Source organism: Orcinus orca, chromosome 7, assembly GCF_937001465.1.
Source record: "Orcinus orca chromosome 7, mOrcOrc1.1, whole genome shotgun sequence".
NCBI classification, from domain to species: Eukaryota; Metazoa; Chordata; class Mammalia; order Artiodactyla; family Delphinidae; genus Orcinus; species Orcinus orca.
In genome coordinates, this window is record NC_064565.1 from 118032740 (window position 1) to 118047819 (window position 15080).

Below are 15080 nucleotides of genomic sequence, written 5' to 3' on the forward strand. Positions count from 1 at the left end.
GGCACACACTGGAGAGGAGACCCAGGTGTCAATCCTAAATTGTCACACCTTGACCCGGCCTGGGCACTGCCAACCCAAAGTAAGAACAAGAACAAGCTGCTTTGGGGTCCTGGAGCTGGAGATGCAGGGGCCGGGATACCTGTGGCAGTGACTGCTATCAGGTGACCTCATGCTGTCTGCAGACCCAGGCCAAGAGGGCCATCTCCCTACACCCCAGCTGCCCATCCCATCACCCTCCTTCCAAGGGTTCTGACCTCCTGGGCTCAATTTGGCCTTAAGTCCAAACTGCCTGGGCCGTGAACTGGGTGGGTCTCCATGCCCCCGAGGTCACTGGCAATGGGGAAGCTCTCTCTTCAGTCAAGAAAACTGACCACCTAATTAGACCGACGTCTGCATCAAACTCATGGACCTTAAAACAGACTTTTGAAAGAAACTTCCAAACCACATGGCTAGTAATCAGGCATTCGTTTTATTCCTGGAAGCTCACAAACAAGAGAATGGTCCAGGGACAGGCCGTTTCCCTGTTGCTTAGTTACTCTGGAGACAAACTCCATGCAGTGGTTTCCATCGCCAGGATGCACACAATTCCCAGGGAGTGCAGGCCGGGCCCAGGGACCTGAAGGGGAAACCGATCTGGAATGGCCTGGCAGTAGGGAGGTAGAAACACCGTCCAACGTGAGACCACGCCGCGGGGTGTCCCATCTCCACTGCCATTACACTACTTACTTTGCTGACAAAGGGTCAGAAGTTTTAAAACCACTCACAGCATTAGATATGGGAAAAAATGTGCTTGGTTTAGTCTTTGTGCGTTTGACACCTTAATGACACCACAGCATTCAGCAATACTTCAGAAGGGTAACTAACTCTCCAAAACCCTTTACTTAACAGAATTGGAACAACTGAAGGCAACGTAATACACAAGCTCAAGTGTGCTAAACACAAGACATACAGAGAGCCATGCTTCCCTCTGGCAGCTCTGGGCAGTGCTGCAGAATGCCTCCCCTGCGTCCTGGCTGAATGGCCAGGGCTGCCAGGACACTCGTGCCCAGCGCTCAGGAGAGGCTCAGCTCCACTCTGTCACCTCTGCCCCCAGGCCCACACAGTGCCTGAGAAGTCTGGGATAGGTGAGAGACCTGGTAGCCCTGCAAGATACTTCCTCCTGCCTGTAGCTCCTTCCCTCCACCCACCAGAGGGCTAGGGGGGCAGGGGGTGGGGGTGGGGATGGTCCATAAACGTTGCTCCCTTAAGAAACAGGGGCCTGGCTGGCCTGGTTATCGGGGACTGCCCTGCAGCACCCACTGGAGGAGGGCAGCAGAACTGGGAGATATCCAGGGCCCTACCCCTGTCCAGATACCTGGACCCCAGGGAGGAGGGACTAGAGCATGGGAAGGCAGGGCCCACCCCTTAGGCCCCAGGCTGCCGTTGGTCACCAAGGTCTCCAGACACTCTGGGCTATGCGGGCAGCGGTCAGGCTGCCCAGGGCTGCGGGCACCAAGTCCGGCCCCTCAGCAGGCGCCCGGCTCAGTTCAGCCTCGGGGACCTCCTCCAGGTCGGAGGACTGGTCGTCCCCGGAGCCCCGGGGGCTGGGCAGTGGGGACCCCAGGGCGCCTCCTACTGGCCAGTTGCTCCGCCCATGGGCTCCCGGTGGGCCGGACAGGGCGTCCCCCAGCAGATCCCGGAAGCTACTGCCCTCGCGCAGCGGCATGGACTCTAGCAGGTGGTTCAGGAGCTCGGCGGCGACGGTGGCGTCGATTGCCTGACACGTCGACACGAACGTGTGCACCTCGTGCATGCACTGGATGTAGCCGGCGGCGAAGCGCTCGCTTGCTTCCGCCTGCAGCTGCTCGCGTTCTGTGTTCAGGGGTGGGAGGGAAGAGGGCCGCGCCCGGTTCGGTGAGCGGCAACTGATTGCTGTGGCCCGGCCCGCCCGGCCCCCGGGGACAAGGCTCACCCAGGAGACGCGCGGGGCGCGCCCTGCTCCAGGAGGGGAAGTCCTCGGTCCCGGGCAGGGGCAGGCCAGGCGAACGCGCCCCCGCCCGCGCGCCCCGCCGCCACTCACCGCGCGCCCGGCCCCGCAGCGCGCCCTGCACGCGCCGCACCGTGAGCTCCAGCACCTCGGCGTTCTCCAGCTTGGCCTGCACCTGCGCCGGCGGGAGCGCCCGGTGGGGAGGGTCGGTGAGGCGAGGCCGGACGGCGACCCCCGCCCGCCCGCTCGCCCGCTCGCCCGCAGCCCCTGGGCGCCCGCCCGCCGGCCTCACCTCGGCGCCCGCCAGCAGCAGCCGCAGCTCCTGCAAGCTCTCGTTGATCCGCGCGCGCCTCTTCTTCTCCACTAGGGGTTTCCGGGCCTGCGGGAAGCGAGCAACTGAGCCCCGGCGCTGTGCGGCCCCCCGCCCCCCCATCCACGGCTACAGCCAGCACCTTGCGGTCCCCCCGCGCCTCGCAGCCGTCCTCATCCTCCCGGGCCGCACGGTCCCGGCCGGGCGCCAAAAGCGGAGCCATGACCTCCACCTCCCGGAGCGCCGTGCGCCCGCGCCCCTGGCAGCGCAGCGGCCCGCAGCCACCGCCGCCCTCGCCCCCTGGCGTCTTACGCCGCGTCCTCACGCCTGCAGCGGCGCCCGCCCCTTTTATAGCGCCTTATTTGCATCTCAAGGCGCCGATTGCTCGTGAGAGCCAATGGCAGAGGCGTGCTTTGTCTGGCCCCGCCGCCGGGGTCGGCCGGCAGCTGGCGGGGCGTGGCCTGCGGCCGGGGACTGGGGGGTCCAGCCGGGCCCTCCGCGCCGCCCCGGCATTGTGGGGCACCGGAGGGGGGGCGATGACCCGGAGAGCTGTGGCTCTGGGTGCGCTTGTTTCCCTTCCTACCCCAAGCAAGGCGCCCAGGCCTGCGGCGCGTGCTAGCAGGGGCGCATCCATCTGCCCATTCATTCATTCACGCTTGACTTTGTTCACCCAAGGTGCAACAGGAGAGGAACGCTCCTGCGCAAGTGCCGGGGTCCTGGCGGCCAGAGCCACAGCAAAGGCCGCGGTCTCCGGGCCTGGAGGGAGCTACAGGTCCGGGCTGGGGTGGCTGCAGAGCCCCGGGGAGGTGAGGGCCCCTAGGGCAGCGGGGGTGGGAACGGGCCCTTGGCCCCAGTGCGTTTCTTGCGGACCTGTGGGTCCTGACATCCGAACGTCGACACCGCCTTCAGCCCGCTCAGGGATCCTAGTGGGGCGGGGTCCCCAGGCCCGCCCGCACCGCTCCATCTGTAGGCTCTCCTTCTCGGGTCATCCTCTGTCCCCACAGGCCGTCTGTTCTCTCCTGGTCATCATCGCCCTCACCACCGGAGTTCCCCGCATCTCCTTCTAGTCCCCTTTGCTCCCCGACCCCTCTTTCACTTCCCTTTCCCCCCTCAGCACCCACCGCCGCCCTCCCTTCCCTGCCCGCCCTCCCCCGAACCCACGTTCTCTGATTCCCTACCCGAGCTCGCCCTTCCCTGGTCCCCGCCCTCCCTGCCCAACCACCCTTCCCCGCACCCTTGTTTGTTCGCCCCGGCCCCCCTCCCTGCCTCCTGTCCCCCTCGGCTCCCTTTCCCCCCCAGCCCTCCCGCGCTTCCCGCCCGGCTGGTGGAGGCCGCCGTCTGGTCCCCGTAACTTGATGCCCGTGACAGTTGGCAGCTGCAGCCGCTTCGGGCGGAGAAAAGCGGCAGCCTGGCCAAGAGCGACAGGTGTTGGCCGCGCCTTTGTCTTTGCCGCTTTGTCACTCGGGCGGGAGCGGGCGGTGGGTGCGCCTGTGTCCGCCAGACGACCGCCACCCCCACGGCTGGCCGCCCATCTGTTGGCCCAGCCTCCGTGAGGGTGGGGTGCGCGGGCGGTGGGGCAGCTCCCTGGGGACCCCAGCCTGGCCGCAGCCCCACCGGCCTAGGTCCACGGCGTCTCCTGGCACAGCCAGAATACCAATTTGCCTTCAGACCGTGAAGCCTTTGCACACACACAGCCTTACACCTGGAACACGCTGGGATCTCCCTTCAATGGCCGTTTCCTCACTGTTCAGGTCTCAGCTTCCCTTTACCCAATCCTCTGCTTCCCTCCCGGGACTGGGATTGTCAGGGTCTGGTCTGTGCCCCTCCAGGTTACAAGCATCCCTGGTGGTACAGTCTGACCTAGGACCCCTTATCTACCCCCAGCACAGAGCCTGGCCTAGCAGAAGCACTGGGTAGGTAGGGAAATCGAGAGAGTGTCCCAAGCCTAGCTGGAAGGCAGCAGGGGAAAGGAAAATCCAGGGACTGCAGTGTGGTGGGGTGGTAGGACTAGGCCCCAGACACCCACCTGTGCCCCCAGCCATCTGAAGATGGATCTGGAAGCCCTTCAGGTGACTGTTTCACCTCAGCTCCCCACCGAGGGACCTCCGTAGGTAAGACAAGTTTGGTGAGTGGCTTGATGGTTCCCAAAGTCACCTCACTGACCTCTGTAAGTACCTGGGAACCCCTTCTGCTGATTCTTACCTGGCCGTCTCTTTGCTTTTCTGTGAGCAGGGCCCGGGAACTTCCCCAGCCCTGCGCTGTTCACCCAGGTATGAACCCACTCCTTTCCTTCAATCACCCTGTGTCATCCTCAGTCTCCCCCACAAGCCAGAAAGCTTAGTTCTCTTCCTCCCTTCCTCCCCTGCCTGGTCAGAGACCTGATACCCTTCCCCCTCTACTCCTAGTGGAGGGACTGACAGAGTGGGGGAGGGGCTTGAGTAGTGAACCCCAAGAGAGCCGATAGCTGGCCTGTAACTTTACTTTTCTTCACCATTTAGACATCACCTCAGGGAAGGAGATCCCACCCCCACGCCAAGAAACTACAATTAAGCTTCTACTACTCTGAGGAGCTCAGATATGGAAAAATAAACTCAGTGATATTTCTTGTACTCTGATTCATACCCCTGCCGTTATTGATTATATTGTTTGAATAAGATCAAACAAGTAGTTTAGAATGCTCTCCCTGAAAGGCAGTTTGTATTGGAACGGGATGATCAGGGCTCTGGGGAAGGCCTCTGGGAAAAGACTATTAATCTTTTCCTGATTGGATGGGGAACTGAATGTGGGAGGTGGAGGAAGAATGATAAAGGCAAATGGTGCAAGCGAAAAATGAAAGGCAACTAGGAACTCCGGGAAAAACAAAAAGCTGCTGAAGAAGAGAAGTGTAATCTTAGCACTCACTTGGCCCAGTAGCCAATTCTTTCACAGTCAGAACAATGTAACACTGTTCATAGGGTTTCAACATTTTAGAGTCAATCTATAGAAAAGGCAAGGAAGGCTTAATTATGGTTACAGGATATAAAGTTGCTTTGTAAAAACAAAAGGACAGATGACAGTTGTCAGGAGAAGGGAGGAGGCTGGAGCATGGGCTAGGGACCTCATAACCCTTGTCTTACATGGGGTGGGGGGATTGAGGAATGCTGTCTAGAGTTAAGGAAGGAGAAATTAAGTACTGGGATATGCCTCAGTCTGACCAAGTACCCTTGGGGAAGAAAGTATAGGGATAGAGCAGGGAGTGTGAGGCAGCAAAATCCTTCCTGGTTAGACTGGAAGTTGCCCAAGGCCTCATCTTCGAAGTCAGTCTCCATTTCCTTTAGTGCGCCCATTGGTTGGCTGGCTTGGCCTTTTCCTCCCAGAAGCCTGGCTACTCCATCTCAGGACCACCACACCCTTTCTTTCTCCTTTGCATGGCCTCGTCTAGCAGGCACACTTCCTGCCATTTGTCCCTTGGACTGATCCCCCTTTCAAAGGTTGCCTGAGTACAGACTTCCTGAGCATTTGGGCTCTTTGATCCCCTCATATCCAAAAACAGAGGCCAACAGAGGCTGGGCAGGGCTGCAGTGGCCACAGGGGGACCAGTTAGCGGCAGGGGTGGCGAGCCATAAATCCCCAGGGAACAAAGACAGTGACCAGCCTATGGATGTCCAGGCCCCTTGTGGGCAGTCAGCCCAGAGGCTTGGAGAAGCTCCTTTTGGTTTAGAAATAAGGGGAGCGCATGCCCTTGGGGATATATGGTAGATAAAAATGTAGTTAAGAGCCCCCGAAGGCACTCAGACGTTCAGTGAAACAGCCACATCTGGCCACTTAGCAGGTTTGCAGAGGCCTCCATGCTCACTGGGAGGACTTTGCCTTCCCAGCCCCCAAGCACCACTTGGATTTAGGCAGCCAGGACAGGAAGCGGCGTCGAGCCCTCCCTCCTGCTCAGGGAGCTTCTGGAAGGCTGGGCACCAGGGCCGGATCCATTCATCTCCCTGCTCCGACACCACAATACGGTCCTGGTGTGAAAAGTGGGGTGGGGGGGGAACAGGCCTCCACTGTTTGACCAGGCCCTGCACGACTTCATCACTGTGGAAGGAAGGACTGGGGGGTGGGGTGGGAGGAGGCTGCCATGCTGCCTGTATCACCTCTGATGGAGACGCGAGGTCCTTTAGACCACTCTGCTTTCAGCCCCGTGGCCATCACACAGGCAGCCAGCCCAGGTGAGACAGACTATCCTGGAGGGGGCAGGAAGAGAATGGAGCAGGTGCCTGGGGTCACCGCAGAGTGGACAGGGGCACCAGGGGCTGAGCTGAGTGGCCCTACTCCCCATCTGTGAGTGAAAAACCATGGGGGAACAGGACTCCAGGATTAGATCTAAATCGTTGGGAGTTCACTGGGGTGGGGCTGCATGTCAGAGAGACACATAGAGACAGGAAGGGACCAGCGAGAGGCACCCTGTGCAGGGGAAGAGGTGAGGGGTGGCCTTTGTGACAGAAGAGTTCCTAATCCAGAATTTCTAGGGTTCTTTTTTTTTTTTTTTTGCAGTACGTGGGCCTCTCACTGTTGTGGCCTCTCCCATTGCGGAGCACAGGCTCTGGACATGCAGGCTCAGCGGCCATGGCTCACGGGCCCAGCCGCTCCGCGGCATGTGGGATCTTCCCGGACCAGGGCACGAACCCGTGTCCCCTGCATCGGCAGGCGGACTCTCAACCACCGCGCCACCAGGGAAGCCTGGGTTCTTTTTTTTAAAAAAAGATTTTGATAATCTTTGATCTCTATTCAGGTTCCTGTTCCTCTGTGCTACATTAAAAATACACACAAATAAAAATAAAAATATACTTGCTTTATTTACCAATTTTCTAAAAGGCAAAAAATCATAAAAAGACACAAGCAGTCCAACAAACACATTGCACTGGGTGAAGAAAGTCCGGTTTGCACATAAACAAACCACTTGTCCGGCAAGGCTTAACACGTCGTTACACAGACTCTGAGAGCTTATTTACATATCTTTTTAGGAATATATTAAAAAGAAGGCTCAGTTTAAAATCGAGAAGAAGTTTTTTATAACACCCGTGTAAGCACACATACTAACGAAAATGTAAGACCCGATGCGTGGCACCGTGTAAACAATTTCACAAAATGCTCCTGCTGTCAACTTCTCAGCTCACGTCAAAGCTACGCAGCAGTTAACAATCAATGAATATACATAAATGCTAAGATAATGCTGCCGGTAAACATTGCTAACAGGAAGGAACGTGTTGGCAGTCTTGCGTTTAGGGAAAGTCAATGCAACTTTCGCTCCCATCTAATCCCTTAATGATCTGCCTTTAGTGGCAGGAAGCAGTTTGTAGCATCTAGTCTCCACAAAAATGCATAGACTACACCTTGTCTTGGGTATCTGCAGGTGATGTTGCTTTGTAAATTAAAAAAAATAAAAAATTAAACTTTCTGTGTTCGAGTTTATGAAAAATAGGATTGATATTCAGGCATAAAGTGGTTTGACTATGAAAACCAACTGGATTACAAGGAGACGTCACCTGTTCTAGTAGCTGCTTCTCCAGCAAAGAACAGGGGAAGCTGCCCCCTTTTAACTTTCTACAGACGCGATGCAATTGTAAGTCAGTTGTTTCATCACTGGCAGCTTCTCATTCACCCTAGGGACCGATGTAACATTTTTGCAGACAATCTTTGGGATAGACGATGCAATACGAGGTTTTGCAAAAAGTTGGGCCGTCTGGTCTCACTTTTCCCCGAGTGTCCCATTCACCTGAAAGTGCTAGTGGACATCACCACAGAGACCGGAAATGGCACCAATGAGGTCAGGTTCATGGAAAGAATTAGGGGCCGGTGTCCCAGCCCAGGTGTGGTGAGAGCGGTTAGATCACGGCGCCCTGGAAAACACAGACGCAGCCACCAGCTAAGTCAGGAGAAAGCACTGGCTCAGCTGGGCCAGAGCTGATGTCTCGGAAGTGCCGATCAAAGAATAAATACGGGTGGGTCCCAAGTGTGGCGATCAAAGCCTGGTTTCCCCCTGGCAGAGGGAAGTCACAATAAGGGGATGACCGACAATGTGCTTTTATCTACATATTGGCTCTCCCGGTCTGAAAAGGATACGAGAATGATGTCAAAATATACACAAGGGTCTGTGTATTTCTGAGGATGTATATTTCTATGATGGAGTTGGTCACACAAACCACTAGGCATCTTTAGTCCAGAGCGAGCATTTCAACTTCGTTCACCCCAAACTTAAGCTACGTCAGGTGAAATGTTTGCTGCTACCACACTTGAAGCTGAAGCTGCTGGTCTGCCATTTAATGCAAAACATTTTGAAAGAGAATTAGCGGAGGCTGTGATCTCCACTTGGTATGTTTTAAAAACATCTAGTCTGACTAAATAATTTAGATAAAAAGCAGCCCCCCAGAGAGGACATAATTTGATCTGATCCAAACACACTCTGGGGAAGCTCTGAAAGGCTGGACCCTCAGCGCGGAGTCACCTGTGGCATCCTAGCTGTGGGTCACAGCCCGGTGCGATGCCTCGGGACCGCCCACGGGGAGCCAGCAGACACTGGTGCTCTGGCTGAGAACACTCAGCCGCTTCCGCGACACAAGGAGGGAAGCAGTCCTTCTCAAGTTAAACAATGATGAAAATCTCCTCCCCTGTCCCCGAAAACTCCATATTTATATTTTAAATACAAAAAGCTATTTCTTCCCAAACTTCTCCTACCCGCCACGGTTTTAAATCACCCCTTCGGAAAACGATGGGTTTTTTCTAGAACAAAAAAAGCCATGTAAGTATATCCGTCCATTTCATTAGAAACACAGGTGAAGACCCTCCCCCTCCTCAGAGCGCCATCTAATGTACGCCACTGGCTGTCCCGCTGCGGGGGGTTACGTCTGCCCTTCGTTTCTGTGACTCAGGGAGGGTCCGTTTTCCTCTTCTGTGGTGTCGGTTGTTCCGCTGAGTCCCAGAGTAGGGGTAGCTTCCTCATACCGCATGCAAACGTTGTCTTTTCCCTTGTTTTCACAGCAAACGCATTCCTTAAAAGAAAAAATGCAAATCAGTAACAAAAATGAGATCTTTGGTACGAAAAAGTAGTTCAAGCTGAGAGAGGTGCAGGTGATCAGGTGTCAGCAGTGAGGCTGCTGGAGGGTGAGCAGGTGCCACTGGGCGTGGGACCCCTGCCTGCTCTCCAAGGAGCCAGAGCTCTTCCCAAGAGGTCCCTGCTCCCAGCTCCCCAGGCCCCTCCCTTGTCTGCGAGGTGGCTGTGCATAGCGAGGGGACAGCATCAACCAGAGGCTCTAGTGCCAGCTCCTCCTCTTTCTGCCTGTGGGACCTGGAGTTGCTACCGACCTTCTCTAACCTCAGTTTTCTAATCTGTAGAATGGGATAGCAACAACGTACTGTCTCATTTGTTCATTTCCCATCTGTTAAGCACCTGTCGTGTTCCAGGCACGTTCTAAGCACTGGGAGTCAGCAGTGAACAAAGAGGAAAATCTGTGTCCCAGCGGAGGTGATCTCCTAGTAGCCGAATGAGAAATGCTCCACAGTGTATTAAAAGATGGGAAATGCGGGGCTGACATGGAACGAGGCATGTGAGGACTTCTGTAATTTTACTGACGTTCCACTGAGAGAGTGACTGTAGTGGTTTTAAAATACGCCCACAAATTCTTTGACACCCCTTCCTCAGAAGGGGGAGGCCTGGACTCGGTGACCTGCCACTAACAAAGAGGAGGTGATGCAGGTGACACGTGGGTTGTAACAGGCACTGCAGCCCCTCGGTTCTCTCTGGGGAGGCCGGGATCATGTCATGAGGACACACAAGCAGCCCAATGGACAGATCCACACGGCAAGGAACTGAGGCCTCCTGCCAACAGCCAGCACCAATGTGCAGGCACGTGAGGGAGCCTCCTTGGAAGGGGATCTTCCAGCCACCATCCTGTCTTCAGATGGCACGAGCCCTGGCCAATATCTCACCTTCGCCCTCAGGAGAGACCCTGAGCCAGAACCACCCAGCTAAGTTGCTCTTAAATTCCCAACCCAAAGAAACAGTGGGAGATGATTAATGATTATTATTTTAAGCTCCTAAGCTTTGGGGTTATTTGCTAGGTAGTATTAGATAAATAACACAGCAGCATGTGAAAAAAAGACTTGAAGGAAGCTGGAGTGAGCCATGTGTCTGTCTGAGGAAAGAGGAGTCCAAGCAGAGGGAAGGGCAGGTGCAAAGGCCCTGAGGCAGAAGCCTACTCAATGATTTCAGGGAACAACTGGAGAGGAGGGAGTGAGGGGAGATGGGAGTTGTGGGGAGGGGGTGTCATATTTTAACAGCTTTGCAGCAATTTATTCTGATTGAGAAGGGGCACCGCTGGAAGGGCTCAGAGCTGAGGGGTGATGTGATCTCACTGTAGGGGACAAGGGGGAACAGAGTGCAGCGGGGTGGATACTGTGACAATCAGGTGAAGCAGCACTGTGGCGTGGACCAGGGTGGTGATGCTGGAGGTGATGGGAAGGGGCTGGTTTCCAGCCACCTTGAAGGTCAAGCCAGTAGGACCTGCTAGTGGACTGGATGGGGCACGACAGAAAGAGTCCAGAGGGCTGTGGACCGAGCAAGAGGGGTGATGGAGTCACCCTTGAGTGGGTGGGAAGACAGTGGGTGGGCTGGCTCTCTCTGAGCATAACCAGGACAGCAGATGAAGTTCGACAGAGGTGGACGCTAGGGAGTCTCGGCACAGAGACACTACTTTCGGTCAGGAGAGAGCTGACAGCGCCAGAGCGAGTGTAGACAGAAGAGGAAGGTGCAAACCCTGAGCCTGGGCACATCCACACTGATGGGTACAAGAGCGAGGGGCCAAGGGGCCGGGGCCAAGGGAGGGGTGCTCTCAGAGGAGGGGCCGGCCGTCGCTGAATGCCGCGAGTGGGTCGGTTAGGGTGAGGACGGAGACGTCAGTGGATTCAGCTGCTGGACCTGCAGGCCTTGACGAGAGCAGCCTCCCGGGCAGTGCTGGTATGGGGGTGCTCTGAGGGGAGTGGGGGAGAGGAGCTGGGGTACAGAGACACCTCTGGGACCCTCGGGAAGGAACAGAGACAGGAGAGGCAGCCTGGCGAGAGTGGGAGGGAGGGTGGGGACCTGCTGTCTCCCTGTTACTTAATGGTCTACGTGGATGTTGAGGGTTTATGACAGAGGAAGTGTGTGTGTGGGTGTTTTCACTGGAAACAGAATTGAAAGAAAAAAAATTCAAATTTCAGCATGTGATTGAGACTAGATATTTAGGAGACCTTTTTGGAAACAGTGTTGAAAAGCCGTTGGAAGAAAGTTCTTTGAAGGAAACCTAACAGTGTGGTGGTTTTTTTTTTTTTAATGAATTTTTTGCGGCACACGGGCCTCTCACCGCTGTGGCCTCTCCCGTTGCGGAGCACAGGCTCCGGACGCGCAGGCTCAGTGGCCGTGGATCACGGGTCCAGCCGCTCCGCGGCATGTGGGATCTTCCCGGACCGGGGCACGAACCTGCGTCCCCTGCATCGGCAGGCGGACTCTCAACCACCGGGCCACCAGGGAAGCCCTTTAATGAACTTTTAATCTTAGAAGTTTTAAATGTACAGAACAGTTGCAAAGACAGCACAGAGCTTTCTCATCACAGTGCCTTTTAACGCAAAGTCAGAAAACCCGCTCCAGAGCTCACCGCCACGTCAAAGGCCGCGGGCAGGCCGCCCGACCGCATCCACGGGTGGACGTCCTGCAGCTCCTGCCACTGCCTGTCTGTGAACCTGGGCTGGAGCCTCTGCAGCACCTTCAGCTTCTCCCTGTCCTCCTGCAGGACCGTTTCTAAATTTCTTCATGAAATATTTAGAAATAGGAAAGCTTTAGAACGTCTCAAGGGCTTTGTTTTTTAAAGAATATACTTGTTTTCTACCAACACTTCCAGTGTTAATCATGTAATTTTAGATGATTTTGTTTAAATTTCCTTTCCATTTAAAATAAATTGCCCTACTTAAGGTAACGTCATCTCCCTAGTAGATAGTCTGTAGTTTTTCTATGAAGATGATACACCGAGTTCTGATTTTCATTTCACTTTAGCGCAGCCATGGGAGCCGGGTATCTGCAGACACTTGGTTCTGTGCCCGGGAGGTTCTCACCAGTGAGGTGGTAGGTAGACAAGCCCTCCCCTGCCACCTGCCGACACTGGCCTGCCCCGCAGCAGTCCTGGAGACAGAGCCCTGGGCTCCCCTGGCCCAGAGGCCTGGCTGTTCTGAGCCTCAGGGTTAATCTGTCCTTCCTCCCCGCCATGTCCCTCCACCGAGGGGGCACTGCACAGGGGCATGGACCCTGATAGGTTCCAGGCTCCTTGGAGTGGTCAGAGCTGAGGCACAGACCCAGGTCCCTACAGAGCAGCCAGCAGCCTTGGGCTGGTCACCCACCTTGACTCTTGGTTTCTGCATCTCTAAGACACACACACACACACACACACACACACACACACACACACACACACACATCACTGACCACATAGGGTTGCTGGCAACAGAGCAAAAGAGACGACGTTGGCACGAATGCTTTGTAAACGTCTTGTGACACCGTGGCGGGTCCCCAGAGCCCGTCATCCTGGAGGCCTGTAGCAGGTCACTCTGCGGGCTCTGTGTGGCCAGCGGCACCATCTAGAGGAGCCCTGCTTCTATCTGTGCACTCAGCTCAATCTGAGATAAGGCTCCCAAGGGAAGGCCTCTGGCCTTGTGGTTCTGGGGAAACCTGAACCCAGCCCTTCACTGTCCCGAGCCGCCGGCGAACGGTTACCGCGAAGGCATCTGGTATGCCATCATGACGCTGTCGTCCGTGTCGGCCCCGAGCAGCCAGACGGGGTCCTGGAGGACATCCTTGAGGCGCTCACTCTCCGCCTTGTCCACCTTCACTTTTGCTCTGTGGTTATTCTCTGAAGAGTCGACGCTTCCAAAATACTTGCTGGTGTGACTTGTGTTGCTGCTGCCTTTAAAAACACAAAGCATGGCAGGTCAAAACCTTGACTACTGCGCTGACCTTGCACGCTGTGCTCGTGTAAAGGAACGGCAGCATTACAGAGCTGAAGGGTTTTGTTTGGTAACTGGTGCCTGGGTTGGTGGACCTTCCCTTCTCTTTCCAATTCTCGAGTTGTCTGGGTAATTTAAAAACAGGATATCAGCTGGTACCATGGAGGTGATTCTCTCCTGGGGAGGCCCCGAGGAGTCCAGGTGGGGCTATATGTTAGAAGCCGTGCTCTTCTCTCCCAGGCTCACTACCTCCGGACTAAGCCAGGCCACAGAGAAGCCGCCCCTGTGAGCGGCAGGCGGCTGTCCCGGAGCGCCTCCCGGCAGGCCTCCCGCAGGGAGAGGGGCCCGCTCACTTCAGGGAAGCGGGGGTCTTACAGTCTGGGGAGAGTGTGTGCTCTTCCCGTGGGGCGGTTCCAGATCACACCTGAACGATCCCGGTCGGTCCACACGCTAGCTTCTCACCAGGGGATCTAACTCAGGAAGGCGAGCCGCTGCCAGCCCTCCCGGCACACCCGGGGAGCCCCAGGGACAGTCCAAGCAGGGCCAGCTGGGGTGGGGGGCCTGCAGTGCCGCTGAGGTCGAGAGCGACGGGCAACAGAGGGAAGTGGGGCAGGCCGGGGCTGCCGTCCGCGCGGGTGGAGCGGGGTAGGAGGAGCCCAGCTGCCTGTCTGAACGGCCGAGGGCCCCGAGGAGCTGCTCGGGGTGCAGCCGGATGCCTGCATGTCGGGGCCCTGCCCAAGTCAGCCTGCGGCTTTGGGGTGACTGGCTCCCTGGGGGCCGGAGAGTCAAGGACACCCAGGTGTATCACGTGAGAATCTTCCAAACACACCTGCCACCTCCCACCCCGCCCCGACTCCCAGGTGCTCCCAGCACCACCTACATACCGGCCCCACTTGCAGATGCATCGCAGCCCAGCGAGCCGGAGCCCAGGGAGTAGGAGGTGACGGAGGCCCCGCTCCCGGACGGGGCTGAGCCCGTGGCCGAGCAGAGGTCCTCGCGCAGCAGGAGGCGCAGCAGGCCGCTGGGCGTGCACAGGGCGTCGCTGCTCTGGACGTCCTTGGGCTTGTCGCACTTTGGGAACAGGGAGGAGACACCGAGTCAGGTGTCTGGTCTGCACCAGACTCCCAGGGACACAGCGGGTGCGCCCTCCTTGGACCGCTGGCCCTTCCTCCACGTGCCACATGCGCAGACCCCGTGCTTACTGGGACCACAGCGGGACTCTTGGTAGTGGGATGGATGCCATCTAATTAAATTTAGTTTGGGGAGAGTCCCACTAAAGACGGCAGCTCTTGGATCCCTGCGGGGGAAGCCTCAGGCTTGCTCCTCCGCCAAGGCGGGCAAGTGTCTCCTGCAGCACCCCAAAGCTGCTCCTCGCAGAGGCAGGGCTCTGGCTTCCCGGCTCCTGCGCCCCCAGAGTGGGGACGGGCTTGGACATGAGGGGGGCTTGGCCTGGGAGTGCCCCAACCCTCCAATCCTTGGAACCCAGACTGTAGGCCCGGGAGTCAGGAGGGCAGCAGCCGTGCTGGGACAACCACCCTGCTCCCACTTGCTCTCCCAGGAGCACGGGCAGGGGAGCCCCGCCCAGCTCCTTCCTCGGAGGGCCCACGGATCACACTGCCTCAGCGGATGCGACCACACACCGAAGCTCTCAGGACACAGAAGCATTAACTGGAAATCAAACTACAATTTCATTAACCGAGTACGAGCACACGCCAACGTCCCTCAAGACGTGGGAGGATGCACACCCACGGCACTGGCTTCCAGCTCCCTCCTGGCCCTGCTCCTTCACCGTGAGCCCCTCTGCTG

General features: G+C 56.9%; 2 protein-coding genes across 4 annotated transcripts in view; both read right to left on the minus strand.

Moving 5' to 3' along the window:
- Positions 1 to 450: 450 nt before the first annotated feature.
- Positions 451 to 2709, minus strand: HES6 (hes family bHLH transcription factor 6). Of its 3 annotated transcripts, none has more exons than XM_033424183.2 (4): positions 2419 to 2698; positions 2259 to 2345; positions 1952 to 2141; positions 451 to 1851 (listed from the first exon to the last, which is right to left on the minus strand). In XM_033424183.2, the coding sequence occupies exons 1-4, from the start codon at positions 2497 to 2499 to the stop codon at positions 1427 to 1429; spliced, it is 783 nt and encodes a 260-aa protein (XP_033280074.1). In that variant the 5' UTR covers positions 2500 to 2698; the 3' UTR covers positions 451 to 1426. The 3 variants fall into 3 exon arrangements, with proteins under 3 accessions (XP_033280074.1, XP_004262592.1, XP_012388372.1); XM_004262544.4 differs by having other exon boundaries at positions 2060 to 2141; positions 2419 to 2686; XM_012532918.3 differs by having other exon boundaries at positions 1578 to 1851; positions 2100 to 2141; positions 2419 to 2709.
- A 4368-nt stretch (positions 2710 to 7077) lies between these two features.
- PER2 (period circadian regulator 2) overlaps positions 7078 to 15080 on the minus strand; it is a 40398-nt gene continuing 32395 nt past the window's right edge. Inside the window, exons 20-23 of the mRNA XM_004262543.3 lie at positions 14159 to 14345; positions 13045 to 13234; positions 11936 to 12086; positions 7078 to 9295 (exon numbers count right to left, since the gene is read on the minus strand). Of these exons, the coding sequence (XP_004262591.1) occupies positions 9146 to 9295; positions 11936 to 12086; positions 13045 to 13234; positions 14159 to 14345 (678 nt within the window). The 3' untranslated portion in view covers positions 7078 to 9145. The remainder of the gene's footprint in view (positions 9296 to 11935; positions 12087 to 13044; positions 13235 to 14158; positions 14346 to 15080) is intronic.

Excerpts from the sequence above, each read along its gene's own strand:
- HES6 (XM_033424183.2), bottom strand. The coding sequence starts at position 2,499 with ATGGCTCCGCTTTTGGCGCCCGGCCGGGACCGTGCGGCCCGGGAGGAT. Across the intron at positions 2,346-2,418 it reads AGGCGCGGGGGGACCGCAAG|GCCCGGAAACCCCTAGTGGA; the intron begins GTGCTGGCTGTA and ends CGCTTCCCGCAG. Across the intron at positions 1,852-1,951 it reads GCGCCCCGCGCGTCTCCTGG|AACGCGAGCAGCTGCAGGCG; the intron begins GTGAGCCTTGTC and ends CCCTGAACACAG.